Raw genomic sequence first — 27064 nt, forward strand, 5'->3', positions numbered from 1 at the left:
TGATTTGCATTTTATTTCATTGAACTTTTCTTTGATGATATTTAAGCACTTTTTATATTCAGTTGTTTAAAATGATACATCTGAAGCTTAATTTCTGCTGGTTCCAGTAAGATTTGAAGATATAATGTTCAAAGAGGTATCTCTAAGTGGTATGCTTTCTAATTACTTTGGTTTAACACTAAAGAATTTCCAAAAAAGAAGTATCTAAAACTGAATTCAATTTTAAATACTTAGGGAATTCACTTTTGAAGAAACTCTTTAGTCAATCCTTTTGTACTTTATATTTGTCTAAATATTTGTGTATTCCATCTTCTTAAAACTATTTGTAGTTGGAAAATGTAATCTAATTATTATTTTCAGTTATAATGATCGTGGGATCTACATAGGCTTTCCACTTCTAAAAATCGCTAAACTTTAGAGACTTATTGATCATTTCAGAATAGTTTTCAATTCAAATCTCAGCTCTTTTCCAATATGAATAAAAAACACATAAGCCCTATTAATCTTATATTTTATACACAAGCTCTTCAGCTGAATGATGTTTGTTTTTGAGTTCGAGTTTTGATATGAGCTTTAGACTTTATTTCAAATTGGAAAGTAATAAAAAAGATCCACATAATTTGTGATTAAAGGTTCTGTTCTGTTCGTTAAAAACTTCTGAGAAGCCATAAGTATTGCTCACACTTTTAAAAAAGCTAGATTTGTAGTGAGAACATAGAATTTTAAAGGTGTTTGCACTTTACAATGAAAAAAAAATGCAAAATATATATAAGTCCATTTACAATAACTTTTGAGTAAAGTTAAAGCAAATAAGTGTATTGATGAAAAGGCAAACAGAACCTTTCTTTTTCTTTTCCTCTTACTTTCTCAACCACTTTATTTTTTAATGATGTTAAGTAAGGCAGAGCAAAGCAGGCATTTATACAAAGTCAAAGTCTGGTGTCATTTCACCCAGAACAAGAAGTTGGAACCTGAGCGGAATGAGACAGGCATCAGGTGGGGGTAGTGGAAGGGTTGGTGATCAATCATGAGGTGTTGAAGTCAAAGTGATGTGAACAGCGTGTCCACATGTGGAAACTTGAGCACGGGGGTAAGCGTTCTAACAAATTGCTGTACGGGAGCAACCCAGCCTCAGCCCACATGGGGAGAGAAATATGGCCAGGGGTCTGGGTAAGCCCATTGTAGGGCATCAGAGGCCAAGTGGAGTGAGAAAGCTTCCCTGCAGGCAAGGGGATGGCAGCAGAGATAGGATACTTGTTACATGTAGGGGACTGGTTAAATCGGTAAATTATCATGATATAAAGGGATCCTGGTTTCCCATTGTTAGAGAAGAAAGTTATAAATATGGAAAGGGAGAAAACTAGAATAACCCCTGTAATGTTGGATTGGAATTGGAAGTATTAGTGTGTATTTAGTGTTTTCACTATATATTTGTCCATTAGAGACAAAGGAGAGAACAGTTACAGTAGCAACTTATGTGTTACAAGAGGATGGGGGTTGTAGCTATACAGGCTCTAGAGTACTTGCAGTTAGTTATAAAGGATACATTTTTACAATTTCTATTTGGTTCCCCTATGATGAATGTCATTGTAATGTCTACAGCCCTTACCATGGTATGACTCTTAAAAACCTTAGCAGAAGTTGGGGGCATTTATTAACACTGTAAAATGTTTCTTCTTGAAGAAGAATGGGAACTGTTCCTTCTTTAAGCAGAATAAGGGCCTACTATTAGAAAAGGCTATCCTAGATGCTAAGGATATTAAAAGCAACAGCAGGGACCCACGAGCCCCTTAAACTCCCTTTCTCTCCTATCTTAGGAGCCATGGTCCCAAGAGCCTAGAGATAGGGTTTCCAGGTGGGAATTCCCACCTGTTCTCAGGAATTTTTTTCACTTTTCCATTACCGAATCCTGAGAAAAGTTGGTCGGGAAATCGGAAAAACCAGCTCCTTGAACCCAGGTGGTTGGTAGTATCGGCCGTCACTTTGTGGAAACGATTCACCGTGGAGAACAGAATACAGGTTTATATCTCGGGATTCGGGAACAGGAAAGTGAAAAAAATTCCTGAGAACGGGCGGGGATTTCCGCCTGCAAACCTTACCTAGAGCAAGCCCTGTTGCTTTTTCTGTCTTTTTCCTCTAGCTGCTTAATCACAGTTGCAGGAAGTGCACAATGGAGCAGAGTGACTAAAGCCAAAGCTTTTTAGCTGGAGCACCAGAAAAAGAGGGCCAAGGGAACTGGGAAATACCAGGGAGATTCCAGAGAGGAAGGAGCTTTGGAAAGCAACCCAGTAAAGTTGTTTATGAATTCCTGGGCTCACCCCTGAACTGCACATAAGTGAATCTGATCCTAAACAGCATTGCAAAGACTGAGAGGTGAAGCGCTAGACGACCTCTCAGTTCCCATATTGGCCACCGGGCAGTGAGATGGGTCCCAGTAGCACTGCAAAAGGTTTTAAAAGTAGAGTCAGTGATGGAGCCACAACCCACAGGAAGGTGGGAGGAACTCGGCCTGAACCCATCCAGGCTAATTACCTGCTAAAACAGATATATATACAAATACATATATATGACCTTTGTCCTAGGATTTAAACAAGAGTCTGAATCTCATAACCTAGTATTCAAAATGTCCAAGATACATAATATTTATTTGTAAACATGACAACTTTGGAGAACTGATCACTGGTCTTTATTTGCATTCTTTGTCATCTGTAGGGAGTCAGGATAATTTGAGAATGGGTTTTTAGATTCCAAATCTTACAAAAAATCAATAGTTTATCAGTCATGTTTTGGAAAAAACTCTCCTAGTTTTTATTCTATAATAAAATATAACAATTCTGAGTTCTTAAATATTAGGATACAATTTGAAGTGAGAGTGCATATTATTTGTTGAGGAGTGAAACAGTTAACCTATGACCTTTATCACTGTGCACCAAAGTACACCCAGTAGCATAGGGGAGAATAAATGATTCTCTCTGGACAGTTTTGGGCTTTGGGTATTAGGAGTAGTAGCTCAAAGCACCTACTGCAAGCAGGAAATTTCTTTGAAACATTGTGTTATCTTAAAATTGTATTTTATCTGAAAATACATTCCACGTAATACAGCAGTGTTTGTTTTAGTACAAATATATTATTTCCCCAAATCTTAATGTATTTTAGGTTGGTACAAAAGTAATTGTGGTTTAAAAGGTTGAAAATAATTGCAAAAACCGCAATTATTTTTGTACCAACCTAATACTATACCCTTCAGCAAGAGGAAACATATATATTTAGGACATGACCCCAATTTGTGAAGAATGACCTTAGGCCAGCAAGGCTTCATAAGCTAATACCCAGAGTGACCCTACCACTGGTTTCCCAGGACAGCCCCGTGTTCCTGCCAGCTGTCCTTACATCATTTTTACTAACATCCCCTTTCCATCTTAATAGGATCCCGTTTTAGAATTGTATGGTTACCCTGCCTATACCTTTTGCTCTTTTGGTGTTGATACCTAAAAGGCAAATCTCAACATAATATATAAATTGGAAGATAGATTGGAGATAACTTCCATATACTATCCCTTTAATCCCCAAGTATTTTATTTTTTTCCATATCTGCATTTTACATGTTGTAGTGCCTATAATCTTAAATCAATTGAATCAAGGACTGTATTTTGTCTAGTCACATTTATATATGCCTTGAATTTTTATATACTCATAAGTATTGGCTAAACTCTATTAGAATTATGAAAGGTTTTTTGTTTTTTGTTTTTAAATTCTGTTTTCCCCTTTGTAGCGGGAACTCCAGAAGATAAAATGAGGCTGTTTCTTATCTATTATATAAGCGCACAGCAAGTGCCTTCTGAGGTATGTCCTGTGTATTCAGTTATTGGGCGGAAGGGGAAATAACTTGTTTGTTTCAAAAACAGAAGTAAAAATCACTATGGCCAAATAACTACTTCATTCCTTTCTTTAAAAGAAAAACAGTTTGTTAAGGTTGGTACTGTTTACTGCCGAGTTTTATAGCAGTATTTATTGTCACCGAGAGAACTAGCCACTCGTGAAGTGTGTGACCACGTTTAAGTTGTTGGGATTTCAACTGAATCCAAGTGGCCAAAACACATTTCTGGAGAATAGTTATTCTGAACTAAGTTAACTGAGTGTGCTGTGCTTTTTAAAAGATTGGTCTTATCATTTCTCACGTTGTGATGATCTTAATAGTTTCAGTTCTTTGAGCTATAGCTACTAATAGTTATTTACAAGGAATTTAATTTTTAACGTAAAGTAAAAATTTGGTAATATTTTAAGATTGTGTTAAAATTGATATCCATTATAGAATATAGAGGAGTCACTTGAAGACAAATATCCAGTGTTCCAAAGTTCTGTAGATATTGAATTTAATAAGATTAAACTTCAGATTCATGTCATATTGTTCATATACAAATGAAGTTGAGGGGCAGCCCGATAGCTCAGTTGGTTAGAGTGCCGGTGCTCTTACCAACAAGGTTGTTCATTCAATCCCTGCATGGGCCACTGTGAGCTGCACCCTCCACAACTGGATTGAAACAGCTACTTGACTTGGAGGTGATGGGTCCTGGAAAAACACACTTAAATAAATAAAAGTTTTTTAAAAAATGAAGTTGAGATGCTTTGTATTGCAGTAAAATAACTATATCGGAATAAATTTCTAAGAATAATTAGAAAATGACAAATTTTCCTTCTAGAAGATTTTTTTTTATTAGAAGCGTGAATTCTTTTTCTTTTTCTGTAATGAGCCAGCAATTGCTTTACAGAAGAAAAAAAATTAAGTATGTATAGGTAATTAACTTACTGTGAAAAAAAGCAGTGATTTTTGTACCAGTCTTGTTGCTGGGTTAGAGACCTGTTAACTCTTTCTAATATTAACTCAGTATAATTAACTCAGTATAATTTTACTGGATAAGCAACAAGTATAAGAAACTTAGAGATGACATCTAGAATGATATGACTATTGTAAACTCTTCCTTTGCTGTTAACATTTATTTTTTAATGTTTGGAATATTGCAGGACTTCTTTTGGTCAAAAATCGTTGGCATGTTAAAACAGCAAACTGAACTAATTATTTGCTTTAGGCCAATTCTGCTTTATGCTAGGAATACATCTATTGACCTTTATTATAATTCAGTCAGAAAGTGTAGCTTTCTTTTTAGAAATAACTGTCATTCATAAGGGTGTACCTATATCTTAGGGGATTCTAATAACCTGTTTATATTATCTTAAGAATGTGTGAATTTAAAACTTAATTCAAGGTTTTTTTAATTTGACCACATTGTTTTCATCTATTTTTGGTAAGGATTATGTCTTTTCATAAGTTTAAGTGATCATTAAGAGGCTTAAAGCAAATTATGACTGCTGATGTCAGATTAATAGACCCAAAAATGCAAAGTAGTAAACATCTCTGGTAAAGGTGAGCTTAATTAAAAGTTTCTCTCTTAAACATTTTTATCATGGAGTCACTATGATGGTAGGCTCCTATAAATTACACAAATTCAGCTAGACTTACTCATTGGGAAATAAAAAAAGCAAGAAAGAGAAAACAAGTTTAAAAAGACACCCTGTATTCAGTTAATAAATTTGACCTCTAGAGTGAATGTGAGATGGGAAAACCTGAATCTGCCATTCCCCTCTGACTGAGGAGTCAGTGTCATTCCCCTGGTGTTTCTCATTTTGTAATATTCTTGGTCGAGCCAAACCTTTCATTTGATGCTTATCCCAAGGGAAGGCCATCTATTTCCACAGTGGAATACAAAAATGACTCTGAGGGATGACAAAATACTGTGCTTTATAGGTGATTTGGGAGCCCATCCAAGGTAATTTTCATTATATGTCATTTTTGTCCCAGATGCTCACTTGGATACTCACTTAAGATACGGCTCCACTGTACTCGGGTGCCTCGAATTTAACCTCATGCTTTTGGTCTAAATCTTTGAATAATTATATGACAACAAACAAAATAGTCGTCTCTTTCATGAAAGTAAAATTTTTTGTCGTGTCACTCTTTGTTTATTTCAGGCTGATTTGGAGCAATACAAGAAAGCTTTAACTGATGCAGGATGCAACCTTAATCCCTTACAATATATCAAACAGTGGAAGTAAGTTTTATTTTCTTTATAATTGTTACCATTTAAGAGAGTACAGTGGAAATGGAGTTCCAAAGAAAATGGCAGTGTTACTAAGAAAACTGAACAATGCCTTAATATTTTTCTTTATTTAATGATATAAATGTTTTCTTATCTGGCCCACCCTATCCACAAGTTAAAATTACATAAAATAGTGATGACTTTCTTTCCTAGACATGATTATATTTTGTTCACTGATAAAATGAGAAAGTCAAAGGGGGTAAAGTTTTGGGTCAAATGGCTCAAAAACATTGAAAGAAAATTTTAATTTCACTAGTAGTCAGAGAAATGCAGCTTAACATAATGCAAAGATTTAGAAAATGTGGTGCCAAGGATACAAGCAAATTAATTGGTACATTTATACTCTGCTATTAGAAATATAAATTGTAATTTTGCAACAATTGGTATAAAATGGATGGTATAAAACGGTTTTATTTTGTTTTGTTTCTAATAAAATGCTTTTGACCTAGCACGTCTACCGTGTTTCCCCAAAAATAAGACCCAGCCGGACGATCAGCTCTAATGCGTCTTTTGAAGCAAAAATTAATATAAGACCCGGTCTCATTTTACTATAATGTAATACTGGGTCTTAATATAATATAATATATAATATAATATAATATTGGGTCTTATATTAATTTTTGCTCCAAAAGACACATTAGAGCTGATTGTCCAGCTAGGTCTTGTTTTCAGAGAAACACGGTACTACAAATTTATCCCAAAGACGTATTTGGAGTTGTGAAATCTTAGAAGCAATTGTAATAATGAAATTTTGAAAACCAACCTAAATGTCCAACAATAGGATTGGTAAATGAATTATAGCATTTCCCATAAGATAGAATGCGATAGTCACTAGTAGTCATGTTGTAGAGACTTATTTAATGACAGTGGGAAATGTCCATGTTACATTGTAAGGGGAAAAAGTATTATAGTTTACCACACAATTCCTTCATTCGTGTGATAAATATTTCCTTTGTCTCTGTGCCTAGGGAGTTTTCTAGGCATCATGAATACAATAGTGAACGTGCTGTGGGAGGCGCACACTCTCATTGAATTTACATTTGTGTTGTGGGAACAATAAATCAAACAAGCTAACAAATGAACAGAAAGATGTTAAACCATATTAAGTGACATAACACAAATAAAACTGAGTGATAAGAATTTAACTTGAGGGTGACAGTTAAATTTGTTGAGATGGGGACAGTCTATGGGTAAGTGATATTTGACCCAGAACTTAGATGAAATGTTTTACAGTCTGATCCCTATTATCTATTCATTTATCCGTGTGTGTGTATGTGTGTGTGTGTGTTTTGTTTATGAACATACACTTATATACATATAATTACATAGCTCAAGTGACATACACCTAAGTGTTAACAGTGACTAACTCTGAGTGGTAGAATTTTTCCTTTAGGGTATTTATCTTTATTTTCCAAATTTTCTACAACATTACTTTCAAAACATTTCGTATAACAATCGTAAGACTACAAGATTGAATATGCTTTCTGATCTCAGCTATTTAAAAAAAAATATGCATAGCTTGAGAAACATGCCAAGTTGTTAACAGTAATTATCTCTGAGTTGTGACTTGATGAGTACCTTTTATTATCTATACTTTTGTTTGTTTTTTCAAGACTGTGTTTTTATAATAAAAAAAATTCAACAAACCTTGTTTTAAAAAAGAGAAGCTGAAAACTGTCTTTTCTAATTTTTATAATATATACACTTGTACATATGGCTGTATGGCATATGTCATTGTTTTTCAATTATGACTTAATGTGGAGCTCCTTAAACATTTGGTGTTATAAGAGGAAAGAGAGTCTTGCGTATCATCTCATATGATTACAAAACTTTAATTTCTAGTTTGTAACTTTCTTTTTCCAATTATAAGAGTTATACCAGTTTGTTGAAGTAAATTTTAGAAAACTCAGGTATAAAGAAAGGAAAAATTTACATGTAATCTCACCATCCAGAGTCTACAAGTAAACATTAGTATATATCCTTTCACATGCATATTGCATATATTTTTTAAAACTGAGAAATCATTATTATAGTTTTTTTGCTTATTTCTTTATTTTAACATTCATATTTTTAAATTACAGTTAACATTCAATATTAGTTCCATGTATACAGTATAGTGACTATACATTTATATAACTTATGGAGTGATTTTTCCCCCCATAAGTCTAGTACCCACCTCGTACAATACATAGTTATTAAAGTATTATTGACTATATTCCCTATGCTGTACTTTACATGCCCAAACTATTTCATAACTGCCAATTTTTACTTCTTAATCACTTTCACCTTTTCACCCAGCCCCCCACTCCTCCCATCTGGCAACCATCATGAGTTTGTTTCTGTTTTGATTTTTCATTTATTTGTTTTTTGGATTCCACGTATAAATGAAATCATGGTATTTATCTTTCTCTGTCTGACTTATTTTTCTTAGTATGATACCCTCTAGGTCTATCCATGTTATTACAAATGGTAAAATTTCATTCGTTTTATGGCCAAGTAATGTACCATTGTGTATACACGTCCCACATCTTCTTCATCCAGTCTTCTACCGATGGACACTTAGATTGCTTGCATATCTTAGCTATTGTAAACAATGCTGCAATGAACATATGGATGCACATGTCTTTTCAAATTAGTGTTTGGGGTTTCCTCAGATAGATGCCCAGAATGGAATTACTGGGTCCTTCTTTGTCTTTTGTTATAGCCTTTGTTTGAAGTCTTTTTTGTCTAATACAAGTATTTCTACCCCATCTTTTTTTTTTTTTTTTAATTTCCACTTGCACAAAATATCTTTTTCCATCCCTTTACTTTCGGTCTGTGTGTGTCTTTTGATCTGAAGTGAGTCTCTTGTAGGCAGCGTATGTAAGGGTTTTATTTTATTTTCCATTCAGCCACCCTGTGCCTTTTAATTAGAGCATTTAATCCTTATACATTAAAAATAATTATTGATAGGTATGTAGTTATTGCCATTTTATTCATATTTTTTTATATAATTTTTTTCTTACAGAAGTCCCTTTAACATTTCTTGTAATACTGATTTGGTAGCGATGAACACCTTTACCTCTCCTTCGATTCTAAATGATAGCCTTGCTGGGTAATCTTGGTTTTTGTAGGTCCTTGCTTTTCATCACTTTGAATATTTCATGCCAATCCCTTCTGTCCTGCAAAGTTTCTGTTGAGAAATCTGCTGACAGTGTTATGGGAGCTCCCTTGTAGGTAACTAGCTGTTTTTCTCTTCCTACTTTTAAGATTCTCTCTTTGTCTTTAACCTTTGGCATTTTAATTATGATGTGTCTTGGTGTGGGCCTCTGGGTTCATCTTGTTTGGGACTTCTGTGCTTCCTGGGCTTGTATGTCCCTTTCCTTCACCAGGTTAAGGAAATTTTCGGTCATTATTTCTTCAAATAGGTTTTCAATCTCTTGCTGTCTCTCTTCTCTTTCTGGTACCCTCCTGATTCTTAACCACCACATGTGGGTGTGTGACCAGCCTGTTTTGCATCTCTACCCTGCCAGTTTTGACATAGTTTCTTTATAGCCTGAGTTATAGCAGTTCTATTTATGTAGTCTTCAGGTCGTTCTCAAGGGTGGTTGTTCTGTAACTTAGTCGTAATTTTGATGTGGTCATGGGAAGAGCAAGTGCAGTGTTTACTTGTCCTACCACCGTCTTTACCAGAAGTCTTGATACAGTTGTTTATTCTAGTTTTCCAATAATTTTCGTTGTACCAGTTTTTCATTGTCTTAAATAGTTTTCAGTGGTATTATTTACTGTTTGCATAATTTTCAGCCATATAAATCTACTATATTCATCCCTTCTTTACTGTTTGATATAGTTGTTTCTACGGAAAAATCCTTTTTTTTTTAAAGGCAGAAATTCCAGTCTACTGCTGAAAACAGTTGATTCACATCCTTTCTGAACAAGATTGTGATTTTTGTGTTTGGGATTTTTCTAATCAGCAGATTTTGTCCACATTGAAATAGAATATTTTTAGCATTTTAACTACTACATCTTAGTGATTTCCTTTTTTTTTTTAATTTTTATAAGACTTTCTTATATTTAGATACTTTTTTATTTACAAAAGTATTTGAAATAATTAAGAATCATTATAAAAGAATAATGATTCATATAAAAATGTTTATGGCATGCTACTAAAATATGTTATAAAACAGTATGTAAATATAATATTAATTTTGTTTTTTAATGTGTATGTGTTATATATGTATATGTCCAAAGATTAGAATATACACAAAAATCATAACAGTGGTTATCTCAAAGGAGTGGGGTTCTTCTGGCAGCATTCTGTTTTCTGGATTCTCTTTAGTGAATATAGTCCCAGAAGGAAAATATTTTTGAAAACACATCTTAAGCGTCATTGTTTTCCCCAGCCTTCAAAATTTTTATAGTTTAGATTCTAGACATTTAGAAAGACTTGAAAATAAATCAGTATATGCATTTAGCTGTGTGGTATAGGATATAACTAAAAGGAAAAAATCATTAGGTAGTAGAATTGGAACAGTGTTGATGAAGAAAATGGTTTTGAGCTGAGTCTAAATGGAAATGTACAATTTTTGCTGGAAAAGAAGGCAGTAAGTTTATATCCATCCCCCAAAGGACAGCATGAACAAAGGCATATCTCTGGGAGTGAGGGAGTATGGAATATGGGGAACAATAAAGAGACAATCAGTACCTGATTGTTCTTTTAAGGCAACAAGTCTGTTTCATGTTAATGATTGGAAAAATGAAAAGGAAAAGAAAAATCATGACGTTTGGAAAATTAATGAATTTAGGGAATCTCAGTGTTTCAGTACTAATTGTACTGTATTTGGGCATTATTTTACATAGTTACAGATTATATAATTTAGGTTTATATAATTGTTTCTGTGCTAATTGTACTGAGACATTGTATTATATTGAAAAATTATTTTTCATTTCAGAAAATGTCCGCATAGTAAAAATTAAAGTTAGTCATTAGATAGTTTAATACCATGATATTGAATGTATCTCTAGTCAGCTTTTAAATAAAATTTTCTTATTTCCTAGGGCTTTTGCCAAGATGGCCTCAGCTCCTGCCAGCTATGGGAACACTACCACTAAACCAATGGGGTAAATATTTTCAAATAATTCTGATCTGATAAGTCCAAACCATAATTAGATTTTCATGCCTTAAAAACACACTGAGTGGGCCAGCCCGGTGGTTCAGGTGGTTAGAGCTCCATGTTCCTAATTCTGAAGGCTGCCGGCTCGATTCCCACATGGGCCAGTGGGCTCTCAACCACAAGGTTGCCAGTTCAATTCCTTGACTTCCGCAAGGGATGGTGGGCAGCGCCCCCTGCAACTAAAATTGAATACGGCACCTTGAGCTGAGCTGCCGCTGAGGTCCCAGATGGCTTAGTTGGTTGGAGCGTGTCCTCTCAACCACAAGGTTGCCGGTTCGACGCCCGCAAGGGATGGTGGGCTGTGCCCCCTGCAACTAGAAAACGGCAACTGAACCTGGAGCTGAGCTGCGCCCTCCACAACTAAGACTGAAAGGACAACAACTTGAAGCTGAACGGCACCCTCCACAACTAAGATTGAAAGGACAACAACTTGACTTGGAAAAAAAGTCCTGGAAGTACACACTGTTCCCCAATAAAGTCCTGTTCCCCTTCCCCAATTAAAGAAAAAAAAAAAAAACACATACACACACTGACTGACACTTTGAATGCAGAATATTTTCATTGTGATACAGAATAAAAGTCAACATCTCTTTGGCTTCCTTAGTTTAAATTCTTATTTTAAAATGAAAGTTAGTATATTTTACATGGTATGAGCTATTGGTTTCTTTTGCATTCTTGTTCTTAAAACATTACATTTTTCATGCAGAAGATACATGAAGGTTAAAGCTATTTTACATCAGTATTGATAACAAGGCTAGGCACTCAAGACCTAGTTTCAACACAGATCTGGGCATACTGCTAAATAATAGGGAGGAAATCCCCAGGGCTTGGTACGACTTCTGACTTTAAAGAACACTGTAGAATAGGCATGATTTTCAAAGGAGCTAAACAAGGTCATTCTAACTACTCTTTTCCGTAACATACCAGTTTTAAATTCCTAACTTAATTTTTATAGTTTAGAAAAAAAGAGTGAGGCCCAGAGGAAACCAGGTTTATCCTAGCCCATCCTGAGCTGCCAGTTTTAATGAAACAACTTCCAAACACCAAAGCACTTTGGCCTAAGGCAGGACCTTGTAAGTGCTTAACAGATTGAATCCAGCTGGGCACACCTTCAGACAGTGATCTGCAGGTTAACACACTCCCCCCAGAGTTGTCTGGTGATAGAGAATTGCCTGAGAACCATCCATTCCAACAAAGATTATTTTCTGTTGTTTTGGTTAAAGAAAGGATTTTCATCTTGTCCATCTCTTCATTTCAGAGGGCAGTAGGGACAAGATACAGAAAAGGAAAATATATTTGGAAAATTACTCTGATATATGTAATAAATAGACTATCCAGTTTCGTGTCTTAAAAATCTTATTGAATATTAAAAGTCTTTTGATTTCTTATGGATTTTGTAGTTGATAATTTGATAAAATGGGTTACAAGAAAATCTCGGGTGATTTAAAGGCTATCTAGCTTTCTGATATCATAATACAGGATTACCAATCTGTTTTACAAAGCATCCTTTGATCCCAAGTAAGAGACTCTTTTAGCGACAAATATAAACCTAACATGGCGCATCATTTGTCGGTGCTGTTTTTGATGTTAGAAATTTAGACAACAAACCTTCAAAATTGAGGTAAAATTCATTACATGTGTTTGTTGTGCTTCACATTTTTATATGATAGATTTTATGTATAGTGGGGGAGATTGTATACAATGCCAGATTGGATCTAGCTACTATGATAAAGAGAATAGAGTAACTTTTGACCTACTCATTATACTTATAGGCCTATGCATATATACTTATATGTATTTTCAATATCTTAGTGTGTTTTGAATTCCTAAAGCAACTTAATTTACTATCTTTAATTTTATTGTCTTAGCATTAAGGCAATCAGGAAAGCAAGCAATTCTCTTCAAATAATTGCCTAAAAACTATAGCTAAGGGTAAGCAATTAAAATACTTTAAGGGCAGCTCTTTATTTTTACATTGTATTAATAACTGTTGACCAGTCAGAGTATTTTATTACGTTTTTATTGTTAAATAAAATTGCAACAATGGAAATTTCTCAGGTTATACTTCTGTTTAGTGAAAACAAAGATGGTAGGTATGGAGGTTATGAGCATGTGATGTGTAATCAGGTAAATATATTATCTATAACATATTGGTGAGAGAATTTATACTTATTGTACCCTCTTTTGCCCCTAGTCTCTTATCACGAGTCATGAATACAGGATCACAGTTTGTGATGGAAGGAGTGAAGAACCTGGTATTGAAACAGCAAGTAAGTACACTTGTTAGAAAACATACTGGTAACTTTTGAGCATAAATGCTGACAGGTTGATTGCTCAACTAGAGCAACTTCTAGATATATTCAAGTTATAAATATTAGGAATAAAATAAAATAAAGGGTCTTTTTTTGGTATATTTAAGAATATGAGGGTAATTTTACATGGGTCATTCAGAGCTCTGTCATTGCTTTTTTTTCCTCTTCTTTTTTAATTTGCTCATTTGGACTTTACCGTAGACACTTTTATTTTCCTTTGACTACCATCAGGTTTGAGAAAGTACATTAATTGAAAAAGAACTAAACCTATCTAGGATGATGAACTGCTACATAATGCATATAATTTGAGTTTTAACATATATTAACAGAATAAGCTATTGAACTTAATAGTAAATTAGAATAAATAAAACATTTTAAGTAGAATTCATGTTTGGGGATAATGAAACTGTAGCTTCATTTCACACTCCCTTAGTTTTACACATAGGACATTTTTTTAATGATTTTTGTATTTCTGTTGTTTTTTTGTTATTCTACTACATAGATATTCTGCTTCAAAGAGTCATTATTAATTGATTTGATTGTTTTCAAACAGAATGTGTTTTTTTAGTTTCTATTACGGAACTTTTCAAATATACATTAGTTTATCAGACTCTCCTGACCCCTTCACTAAGCTTCAACTCAAGATCTTGTCATTCTTATTTTACCTTCCTCACCTATATTGTTGGTTTATGTTTACTGGGATATTTTAAGGCAAGTCTGAGACATAATATTTCACACGTAAATATTTCAATTTATAATGAGAAGGACTGTAAAGACCAAATTAAGAAAAGAGATAAAGCTAATTGTTATTCAGATGTGAATATTAAGTGTTTACTTGTTTTCAGAAAAAAATGGATCTGTTCTTTCTCTGAACTTCCTTCATACTTTTATAGTGGGTACATGTGGTCTTTTGTATTGACATTATTTATTTTTGTTTTGCTTTTTTCCCCAGTTTTATTGAGATATAATTGACATATAGTATTTTACTTCTTTGATGAATTCCTTGAGGGCAAGGAATTTTTTCCCCATCTTTGAATTTTCTATAGCACTTTACATAAAGTAGATATTTAATTCTGTATTTGAATAAGTGAATAACATTATAAAAACTGTATAATATTAATAAAGAAGAGTGAAAAATCCTAATTTGGTTTATTTAATTCAAAGGCTGATTTCTTTTCAAACTTTCCTTCAGATACATTTCAGATTGCATTATTTCCTAAGTACTTGGGAATACTTTTAGCTTCATTTTCCCTCTTAGGAATCATTCTTAGTCCTTCCTATTCTCCCTCTCTCCTGGTAAGGAGCTACTGTTAAATACTGTACACTGGCTCACAGTACTTTCCTGAGTCAGTTTACCTTCACTCCCTTAGGCTGAAAAAGGTGAAAAGGCACAGAAATAGGAAGTTGGGCACATTAGAGACCAATGTACTGTACACAGTTAAACTGTTTACAGTTTAACGTAATACCTCTTTAAAGAAAAAATTATTTATGACACTTGTTAAAGAGCAGTAAGGCAGACTTTATTCAGGGGGGCCACTGTAGAAGGTATTGGGACCACTGCAGTGGAGTCTTGCTGTTGGAAAGAGAGATTGGGCTTAACTCTAACTGCTTATAGGGAAACTGAGAATTTATGGCCAACGAGCAGGGGAGGGTCAGTGGATGGAAAATTACTAAAAGTAAACATCAGAGATAAAGAGGAATTCTGCTAAACCCACCTAAAAAGATTCTTGCTGAAGGCAGGCCAGTGTGATTAGACATCACTTGGGAGATGGTGGAGTGTAAGGAACCTGATCAGATATCAAGGATGGGGGATTCTGGCTAAACTTAGCAGGATTCTTTCTGAAGTTGGAAAATGCAAAGACAGACACAAAAGTCCAAAAGTCGAGGCCCAGTTGAAAGAGAGCTCAGAAGAGCCTGAGAACAGTTTCGTCAAGGAGAGAGTCTTTGTCATACCACTCTGTTTATTATCAACTCTCGACAGAATGGTTTTGTTATATGAGACAAAAGGGAAACCACAATTCCTAAGATATTATCTGCCTTTTTCTGAATAGACTGGCTCTTGTATAACCACATGTAGTTAAATTTATTTTTAAGGAGAATTACATTATCTTTCTTAACATGTCACTTTTAGAAGGAAATCCCATTTATTAAGAGTCCCTGAACAAAGTATCCCTTGCTACAAATAACTCATAGCATTGAGAATTACAGACCTAAATCTTTGGAATGATTATATTTATTTTTTGAACTTAATTACCTTATAGTCAAAACTTAAAAGGTAAAATTTTAGCTACCTTTTTTTTTTTTTTTAATTCTAAATAGTAGAATTCAGGAAATACATTCAGTCAGCTTGAACATTTGGTTCTTGTGTTTATATTAAAAAGTTTCTGGCCAACACAAATACCAGAGAATAATGAAATAGCTTTAATTTATTTGCCTCAGATCATCTTAAAAGTTTTTTACTTGCCAACCTAGAAAAAGAAAAAGAAAGAAATGCGTATTTTCTCTCTGCCAAAGCAGCATTTTGCTTTGATAGTCCATTTTAGTAACAGTAAAATGTTCTATGGCCTAAGGAAAGTAAACTTCTTGTAAAATAGTAATGTGTTATCCACAGTTATTTAAATAATCAGATTTAATGTTGCCTTTGTTGTATTATGAATATGAAGCCTCTAAGATACAAAACTGGTTTTTCCAGAACATCTTGTACAGTTCACAGAGGAAATATCCGTTCAAAGTGGGCAGAATCCCATCCCAGTAGGAATGCACTTCGAATAGGCGTGACAGTCACACAGTAAAATCTCTGCACTCCACGTGTGATTTTCAAAACACTGATAAAAATCATCAGACTGAAATGTAACAATAGTATTTCCTATCCCGAGGCATGTAAGCATGTCAGAAGGCAATCTTCTGCCAACACCAGGATTACACATTTCGCGTTCAGAGGGGAATTTGTTCGGTAAGAAGACAATGCAGTGTGTCATTGAAAATTTGGAATTTATCCCAGGCAAAATAAAAATGGTCAGTAAAGTTTGTATGTATTCATTTCCCCATTTTTAAAAGAACACAAGTATCTTTTTGGCTTGGAAGAATATGCATTAGAAATGAAGGAACTTGGGCGGCCGGTTTGCTCAGTGGTTAGAGCACAGCGCTCATAACACCAAGGTCGCCGGTTTGATTCCCACATGGGCCAGTGAGCTGCGCCCTCCACAACTAGATTGAAAACAATGACTTGACTTGAAGCTGAGCTGCGCCCCCCACAACTAGATTTAAACAACGACTTGACATGGAACTAAAGGGTCCTGGAAAAACACACTGTTCTCCAATATTCCCCAATTAAAAAAAAAAAAATTTAAAGAAATGAAAGAAGTCTGTTAGGTCATTTAATCTCATACATTTTCACAAACTTTAGGTTACTCTGTTTTCAAAGAAACTTACAATTCTCAGGAAATGAAGAAAACTAACAATGGGAATCTTAAGTGATCAAAACAAAAACTTGCAATTACTAGTATAAAAAAGCACATATCCAACAAAGTAAAAAGCCAAAACATGTATTTTTACTAAAACCTGGATACACCCACAAGTTAAAAGGACCTTTTGATTTAGAATTGTATTTTTCTATGGAAACTTTGAGCCGTGAATACCAAAGGTATTTGCATCTATGACACCATTCACAGAATGCTTAATCTTAGAATGTGTTTAACTGAAAGGTAAGCATACTTAATTATAAAATGATTAGGTTGTTTTGATGATAGAGAAAACTTTAGTTTTGTTATTCTTATCATTTAACAAAATATTCATCTCTTCTACAGAATCTACCTGTTACTCGTATTTTAGACAATCTCATGGAGATGAAGTCAAACCCTGTGAGTAGCATATAACATTGTATTTGGAAATGCTTAAATGCACCCCACTGTATGAAAGGCGATGAAATCTGAGATTGTTGTGGGTGTAACCATAGCAGACTACACGAGGGAAAGGAGGGAGTCCATGTTCTCAAAGAGCAGTTTTTAGCCATTATCACTGATAATGGGAATTGGTTTTCTCAGCTGCTGGAACCACTGTGGCCAGCTCTCATTCAAATTAAGTGTAGATTATGTTCTATATGTATAAAATTAAATGTAAAATATATCCTAAGGAGCAAGTTTCTATAAATGAATAAGACTAGTAACTAAGCATCAGCTGGTATGATACAAGAGTACCAGACCAATTTAATTTTCTGAAAATTAAATTAGTAATGCACAGTGAAATTTTTAAGTGCGTTTTGTCAGGTGAGACTAAATTCTTTACAGCTGAAAAGTAAATTGAGAGTAAAATTGTTGGGTAAATAGACAAATGAGTAAATATTGTTAGTATTTACTTTAAGGACTGAGTTTCCGAGCTATCTGTTTACAATTCAAGAAAGGAATGTAAAAATTATCACAATCTGTTTCATAGATAGCCCAACTTGTTACTGTGGCAACTGGAGCGTGGGTATCGTCAGGAGTCTGGAATCAAGAAAGCAGCATGATCCTGTTCCCAGCAAAACCCTAGTTTGGATTGATCTGGATCATTGTAGACTTGGCAGTGAGGCTTAGGGTCCCAGGCTGAGAACGAGTGAAAGCAGAATTTTCAGATTGATGTGTCATTTTTCTGTAATTGCTGAAACATGATTATAATAATATTAAAGGAAATTAACAAAAAATTGTATAATCTGCCCATGTGAAAACAAAGATATATGTAATAAGAGGTCCCCAAAAGGGGCCGTTACAATTATGAAAGGAACAAGAAAATTGTCTGCAATAATAAGCTAAAAAGAATTGGATTCTTCTACCTGGGAATCGATAGAAAGTAGTTGGTATATACAGTGTAGTATAATAGACATTGGTAATGCATCCTAGACTGTATGGAGGAACTCACTTGAAAAGCCTGCAAGAAGTATATATTTATGACTAATTATCTTATAGACTACTACTTCATAATAGGGAGTAAATATCTGGAAGATTATTATCCCAAATAATAATAAAGAATAAAAGTATAAATAAATGCAAAATTTTAGACAAATGCCAAATCTACAAGGAGTATTTTGTTACTGTCCCCAATCTTGAAGATGAGATGATAAATAATGACAGAAGCGCTAATGGATAACATTTACTGCAAACAGGTGCCAGGAACCATTCAAAGCATTTTTAACATATTATCTCATCTAATCCTTATTAGAATCTTACAAGAAAAAATACTATTTTATTCTCATTTTATAGATGAAAAAACTGTGGCAATGAGGGCAATTAATTTGCCCAGGGACACAGCTAATAAATGTCAGAACTTGGCAGGCTACATTTTTCACCACTGTGCTGTATTAATGAGGGCAAGAACCATGACCTTCATGGAATCACAGAACTGTAGAGTTTTAGGAAACATTATAAGTAATTTTAACAATGGAGAAGAGGAAACCAAGAAATGTTAAGGGACTTTTCCTGTCACAATATTATTAGTAGCAGAATTGGAACCCAAACCCTACCTATCTGGATCCCTGCCTACTGCTCATCCCACGCACATGCCTTCCTCAGCAGTCTCTCAGTCATACACAGGGATTTGCTAAATTGTGGGTCTTGCTCAGATGTTTCTCTAAGTTGCATAAGTTCATTTATCAGTCCTATTGACCTTTACTTTATAACTGAAGGAACATTACTACAGACAGATATTTTTTAATTAATTAGAAAAAGTAAATTTTTTCTGCTTTGGAAACATTATTTCATCTATCTACTGGATGAGGCAGCTGCTTACACTCTGATCTCTTTCCTGTTGGCAGATAAATTGATTTAGAGGCATTGAAAAGATTAGCAAAGTGTACTAAATTAGACTTGGCTAATAATCTTGAATGTATCTTATCTCAAAGGCTTTAAAACACTGTAAGCTAATTCTAGGTGCATTCTTATCACTTAACATTTATTAATTAAATGTTCTCCTTTGATTTGTCTTGATTGAATAAATTGAAAAAAGGGATTAAGGTGGTATCAGATAGGTTTTATCTTGCCATGTAAATCTAGCCAGTAGTATTTTCCTTGAGCAAAGTGTTAAGGGATTCTGACACTACATTAGGGTTCACTGAGAGTTCTATGATTGATTAGCACCACTATTGAGTACAGGACTAGATAGTGGCAAAACATGCTTAGTTTGTCATCGATCAGGTTTGGGTCGGGCCTTCCACACTCCAGAAAAGAATGAGTTCCTTTGGCTAATTGGGCCATGGATGGAGAGGGAGGCAGAGATTAGGAAATGATTACATCATAAGCAGGAAAGCAGTACTTTCCAACTCCTTTAATATCAATAAGCTAGTTTACAATTTACAATAGAGGCCCAAAACCCCTTCTGAAATCTAAAAAGTTGTGAAAACTAAAAGATTTTGTATAATTCATCTGGTGGCAAAACCTAACCTTAACTCAATTTAAGGCTCTTTATAGTTTTTATTTATCCTACTTTATTTTAATATTCATATATTTAGGCACAGAAACATTCATATGTTAGATGATGGGATGCTGCCCCCTGGGAGTGTTACATTACATACATTTATGCACAATATTATCTAAATTTTTTTAAATTCAGAATTCCAAACTACATCTAACTGCAAATTTTCAAATAAGAAGGATTGTGAACCTGTATTAGGTATTCTGTGTTTTCATTAAAATCATGGACATATAAATATAATATAATAAAATTCTAAAACCAAAAATACTTAATTAAGTACATTAGCTTATAAAACATGTATTTTCAAGATGCAGTGTAGCATAGTGATAAAGAGCTGGGTCATTAAAACTACACTGCCTGGGCTCAAATCCTGGAGTTAACATACTTACTAGTCTTGTGATCTTGTGACCTAAGGAAAATTATATAACCTCTCTGTACCACAGTTTGTCCATCTGAAAAATAGGGATAATAATAATAACAATTACTACTTTATAGATGTTATGGGGATTGAGTAGTTTCATCTAAAGCATTTCAAATAATGCTTAAGATGTTAAGTGCTCAGTAAATAAATGATCGTGGTAACACATTCTACCAAATTAACTAGAGTCATTAAAATAAATTACTCTGAGCCAAACTGTAAGTTACTAAAGAGAAACTCCATAATCATCGTAAAATTCTATTTTTTTAATAGGAAACTGATGATTATAGATACTTTGATCCTAAAATGCTGCGGAGCAATGACAGGTAAGCAGCTCTTGTGTAATTTTAAGTTTCTCCACCCCTGCCAAGAATAACTTAATTGATTTTTGTTATAAATTAATAATTGCTTATTGCTAAAAATTCAAACTATACAGAAAACTGGTAAGTAAACTGTCTGTATAATCTCATTACCCAGAGATAATCGCTGGTAATTATACTTAGCATTTTGGTGCTTTTTCTTCCAAGTATATACACACAAAAAATAACTTTAGATGGTATTTGTTTTGTTTTTAGTGAAATGATAGCAGTATTAGAAACTATCTGGGGGAGATGAGAATTTGGATTATGTGTATTTTAAAATAAATGTTTTTATTGGACCAAATGAAAAGATGGGAGCTTTGTTAGATACCAGTTATTTTGTTTTTCTTTTTTTCCTGTGTGGTCCATATAATTAATCAAAGCTGCTGTGGATCACTGTAAATACTTCTTTATGGCAATGAAACATTCTACAAATAATTTCTACATTTTATGACAAAAATGGTGTGGTAAGGTATTTGTTTACTTTAATATGGATATTATTTTTCAAGACTTAATTCATGATGGTTTGAAAAGTAGCCTACAAGATAGAAAGAATAGGCAGAAGTTGGAGGGGAAAACCCTTCTTGGCATGATTAGGTAAAGCGGGTTTTTTGCCTCTACCATACTTTTGGGACCTTTAGAACTTCGTCTGTACTTAACCCAGGCTTTCACATTTTTGTAGGTAGTCAGGATAGATTATCTAATCACTAATTGATTATTAGATTGTTTTGGTAACTTAAAAGTAATTCTCTTTTCTGAACTCATCGGAAATATTACCAAAGTCGCAGAAGAAGCTGCTTGGTAGCTGCGGCTGGCAAGAGGGAATTTGATAAAGAATAAGTTATAGAAAGAATGAGAAGTAACAACTCCAGTGGGTATGGGGCTTCTTTTTGGGATGATAAAAATGTTCTGGAATTAGACACTGATGATGGTTTTACAACTCTGTAAATATACTAAAAACCACTGAGTGTACACTTTAAAACTGGGTTTTACAACTCTTTTCCTATCTGGATATTCTGCAGCTTACATTTTTTTCCTTCCTTGCCATTTGCATATGGCTAACAAATAGATATATTTTGCTTCTTAGAAACTTACTGAGGAACTCTTTTAATCCTGCTTGTAGTTTATGTATGATAATGATGTATAATGAGGAAGAATATTAGCATTGATAAAACAGAGGAGCTCAGAGTTTCATTTTTAATAGATTCATCCTTCTCCTGAGCTATTACATTACAATTAGATCTTGGTTATTAATAACTAGTAATACTGTGCTATTTAAGTCTCACCTGTCTTCATTCCATGTCTACTCCTAGAGGAACTTAAAGCACTCTAAAAGGAAATTAAATACTGATGAGGTATTTCCATCAGGTGGGTTTCTGATCCCTTCTGTGGAATATTCAGACAGACCATAAAAATGAGGGAAAGATGATAGAACTGTAGAATCAGCCTCTGAATAATTAATTAAGGGTGGTTATAATAGCTCTTTTCTCTCAGTTGAGATTTTTAAAAATTACTTCTGAGGAAAAACTAAGTTGTCTTTGTGCAACCAATTTTAGCACTCAAAACAAATATATATCTAACTCACAAAAGCTTTGAAAAACGTCTTTATTAAAAGACCTCTTGGACACCAAGGAAGTATTTTTTAATATATTATAAATATATAAATATATATGTCATATATGTAATATTAATCTATAATGACATAGTATATGAAGAAGTATGCTACAGCAAAATCTAGGTCCTTCCTCCCATCCCCCCCTTTTCTAAATTGTTATCCTTCTCATTTATGTGTTTACATAGTTTTTTCACAAATGTAGATAGCCACAAACTATAATATTGAGTATCATAAAAAAATATACATAATTCACCACTAAAATATATACTTTATCAACTCACTTTGTACCCCAATTTCCACTCCTTACGGGCCTGCTGCTTAATCTTTCCTTCTCCCTCTCAATCTTCTCCTAGAATTTTATTTTAAAGTCCAATGGGTTGCATCGTTTCCTTTTTACACTAAGACTACCTCTTCTATCTTCATCCTCTGCTTCCTAACTCCTTACCTGGCTACACAGAACTAAAGGACCCACCCTCGGAGAGTGAAGGAGGGAGAATGTTAAATACATATTAGGTTGGTGCAAAAGTAATTGCAGTTTAAAAGGTTAAAAATTGCAAAAACCGCAGTTACTTTTTCACTAACCTAATATTTCACTGTGTGTGTGTGTCTGTGTGTCTATGTGTCTGTGTGTTCCCCATGCCTAGCCTATTTTATCCATCAGAAAAGCCTTGGGTGAAATTCTCATTATGGTTTTCTTTGTTACAGCTCAGTTCCAAGGAACAAAAATCCATTCCAAGAGGTAAGTTTCGTATAAAAATTCTCTGCCCCTGAGGAGGAAAAATGAAAAGGTGAATAAGCAGTCAAGAATTTCTTTGTCCTAAACTTGGCTTTCTTATGATAACTCTATGGCAACCTTGATAAATCCGATTCTGTGCACTCAAGATTGTTTAAAAAACAATTCTTAGCAACTGTATTTTTTCTGATTTATAAAGCTGCTTATATTGAAAATCATTTAAGCTCAAAATAACTGACACAAAATTAAGTAATTCATAGAAAAAAAAGTCTGTGGTTGCAGGGAAAGTTTTTATGTATACAGCTTCTAAAATTAGATTCCAAACTTTTGTGAAGGTATCATGACTATGTTTTCATTTGAAAGAAGTTTCTCAATAAAATACAGTAAAGAACATACACTGGAAATTATATAAATGCTAAGTTTTTTGTTTTCTGTTTTTTCTGCCTACAATAAATACCTCAAATTCAAAAATACCTTTTAGAAAAAGCCCTTTGGAGTATTTGCAATTTCTTATGTGAATAAAGAGGTTTATTTTCCTCTAAACTGTTGCTGAAAAATCTCTATCTCACTTACCACTTAATAGACAATATAAATTTATAAATTTATGAACTTTTTAGAAACAAATTTCTTAATAATTGAAGTAGCATCAGGCACGTAGGATTGTGACCATTTGCTAGCTAGTATTTTTTAACCTAAGTTGTAGAATATGTTCCAACCTAAAAACCATGATGCTTGAAAGTTAAAATACTGTTTTCACTATTTCTTTTAACTTACCTATTTTGTTTCTGTTTGCATTTTTAGGCAATTGTTTTTGTCGTGGGAGGAGGCAACTACATTGAATATCAAAATCTTGTTGACTACATAAAGGTACATGTTGGCCTTTTCATTTTATCATTTGACGTTTCACATTTGTTCTGTCTTTAGAATACCAGCATTCTCTGGGGCTCTTCTGATTCTCACATAACCCTTTTTCCAGAGGTAGTTTAAAAATCCTGCATATAGGGAAAACTGTCCATATGATCATTGTTTTTTTATTCCTATCACATTCATTTCTGGCCTAAAATTGTACTTGATCTGAAAAATAATGTATCTTATTAAAATGTAATACACTTTACAGCTATCTGTCTTAATTTGACTTCAGAGACCTCAAGTAAGCCTCTGTGCCAAAAGAGTCTCCCTTGGTGAACGATTTACCAAACATATTTACTTGAATAATAATCACTTTTCTCCCATCCTGTTGGCTTCAGTCAGCAACATACTTCTAACAAATTTAGAGTGTCCGCTTTTTCAGCAAATAAGAGCTTTAGAGGTCGTAAGTTAGCAGTAAGTATTATTCTAAGCTGACAGCCACAGAGAGTAACAGACAGCTACTGTGTTTCCCCCAAAATAAGACCTAGCCGGAAAATCATCTGTAATGCGTCTTTTGGAACAAAAATTAACACAAGACCCGGTCTTATATTACATTATATAAGACCTGGTATTATATTATATATTATATTATACCCAGTCTTGTATTATGTAAGACCGGATATTATATTTTATTTTATTTTATTTTATTTTATATTATATTATATTATATTATATTATATTATATTATATTATATTATATTATATTACATTATATTACATTACATTATATTACATTATATTATATTAAAGACCCGGTCTTATATTATAGTAAAATAAGACCAGGTCTTATATTAATTTTTGGTCCAAAAGACGCATTAGAGCTGATTGTCTGCCTACGTCTTATTTTTGGGGAAAGACGGTAAGACAAGAATATAAAGGAAAGGATGTAACCTGAAGAGCAAAAACGCCATTTAAAATGCTGGGCCAACAGAATTAGTGATTCTTAGAATGACATTTTGTAATCTTCATGTATTCACTTGACATTAAATAATGATCATTCCTCATATCCTATGTCATGTAAGGCTTTAATAAAGGTAGAGATTTGGGTACAGCAAGAGAAAAACAAACATAGGCAGATGCCACAGAGCTTCAACCAACCAGGCAAACTCCCAGGAACCTGTCTCCGATGCACAGGACATGCTTCATCTTCAGAATGTAAACCACCAAGATCCGTGTAAGATACCTTACACCGGAGCACATCCATCTTGTACAAGAAGGGGTCTTTTATAGCCCTCTCTGGTCATATAGCCAGAACCAGGCTGTATGACCAGGTTCAAAAGCAGAAACCAGGTGCAAATTGTCAGTCTGTCCAATTTCTATAAGCAATGCTGACAAGCTAATACAGGTTTCACCTGGTCTGTCCATGACCCTTGCACAGGACTCGCTTAACCACTCGTTGGTCTGTTTCATTCAGGTTTGACCAAGGTCCAACAACATGACTGGTTCTAAGCATTCCCAGGAACAAACATAGGGTTGCCGCAGACCGGCTGAAGTTAATCCCGTACTTACACATTCGACCCACCCCATCTTTGGTTAAGCTTTCTTAGTTACACTTGTCAGCATTTTTCTTTCTGCATTTTTCTTTTATATGTATAGGAAAGAAAAACAAGGATAAACATCAAAATACTAATCATTTGCACAGTGTCATGACGGAAGTGCAGGTATAACTTTAAAGAAACATTGCAGTTTACCAAACATTCCAGTGCAAACTAGGACTAGTCAGGCACGCAGCAGATATTTTCATGTCCCTGTATCCAGACCCCACTTAGGTTAATAATTACACGGTGGTCTTTGGCTCTGTTGTGGAGCAAATCCTTTTGTATGCATTTGAGCAGCAACAGTATCCTAATTTTGCCTCTCAGAAGGGATCCTTTAGAATATATAAAACCTGCAAATTGAGAACCTATAAAAGAAAAAGAAACATTAGAATTATTCTAAGTGTTTATCCCCTCGATGTTATTAGCAACATCAAGACATCACATGAATAAGTGCAGAGTAAATCTTCCTTAAACCTCCTACGACCCATCTTGGACCTTCAGCTTCAAATCAAGGTGACCTTCAAAGGGGGTGATTTCTGCTGGCCTTACGGGCAATCTGTAAATATAGCTAAGAGTATTATTCTCTTGCTCTCAGCTTCTTACAAGGTACCCAGATCATGTTAGCGTTCCCTTTTTGTATTACTCATTGGTTCCTTGCTGAGAGTCAAGACTTCTTTTCATTCGTCAGTAATTTTTACCCAGAGCTTGCCCCTGGTTTACAAGACCATGATTCAGTGAGATGACTGATTTATAGAGCTGGCGGCACTAGGAGGCTGGCTGGTGCTTTCCCCTCATCCATTCCCAGTCATGTGAAGGAAGGTTGGATAAATGTGCGAGTATACAACTGTCTTGTCCACTGCTCAGGAAGGATGCAGAAACCACTAATCTCACTTAAAACAAGTGAAAAGAAGGAACAGCCCATTCCATCATTCCTCAGGCAGGTTTAGAGGTGTGGTCTTTGTGTCATGTTTGCGATTGCTCCTTCCCTGAGAACACGTAAATATCTTTCATTTCCCTATACTACAGGATCAGGCAGAGAAAAAGAAAAATTTTTAGAAATGAAGAAGAAATTTTTGTTCCTGTGTTATCACCCCAGTTCCTCCCTCCGTTATTTTTCCTGTGGTACGGCAACAATCTGTGCATTGTTGATCCTCTCTTTAATTACATGCCTTCTGTTCCATCATGCAAGCCACTCTAATGTTTCTCATTAGAAAGAGATGTGCCCAGTTTAGAAAGTGAGTGTTTTAAATGTTCAGTTTTCAGTCGGTCCACTACTTTGTGTCAGGTATGTGATAAGTCAGTCTACTGTATATGATGCTTCTTAGCTCACTGTGGAACCACACCCACAGCAAAATCAGTTTATCAAGTGATATATAAAAAGGGAGTCCAGATTGAAACACTTTCTGCTGTGGCTAAACACGTCTAACAGTG

General features: G+C 34.3%; 1 protein-coding gene across 1 annotated transcript in view; it reads left to right on the plus strand.

Annotated features, from left to right (window-relative positions):
- Positions 1-27064, plus strand: part of SCFD1 (sec1 family domain containing 1) — a 93889-nt gene that overhangs the window by 55923 nt on the left and 10902 nt on the right. The window contains exons 16-23 of the mRNA XM_033107379.1: positions 3773-3843; positions 6028-6107; positions 11193-11255; positions 13503-13578; positions 17427-17480; positions 20753-20805; positions 23159-23192; positions 23988-24053. Coding sequence (XP_032963270.1) covers positions 3773-3843; positions 6028-6107; positions 11193-11255; positions 13503-13578; positions 17427-17480; positions 20753-20805; positions 23159-23192; positions 23988-24053 — 497 coding nt within the window. The remainder of the gene's footprint in view (positions 1-3772; positions 3844-6027; positions 6108-11192; positions 11256-13502; positions 13579-17426; positions 17481-20752; positions 20806-23158; positions 23193-23987; positions 24054-27064) is intronic.

The sequence above is a fragment of the Rhinolophus ferrumequinum genome, chromosome 6 (genome assembly GCF_004115265.2).
Source record: "Rhinolophus ferrumequinum isolate MPI-CBG mRhiFer1 chromosome 6, mRhiFer1_v1.p, whole genome shotgun sequence".
Lineage (NCBI taxonomy): Eukaryota > Metazoa > Chordata > Mammalia > Chiroptera > Rhinolophidae > Rhinolophus > Rhinolophus ferrumequinum.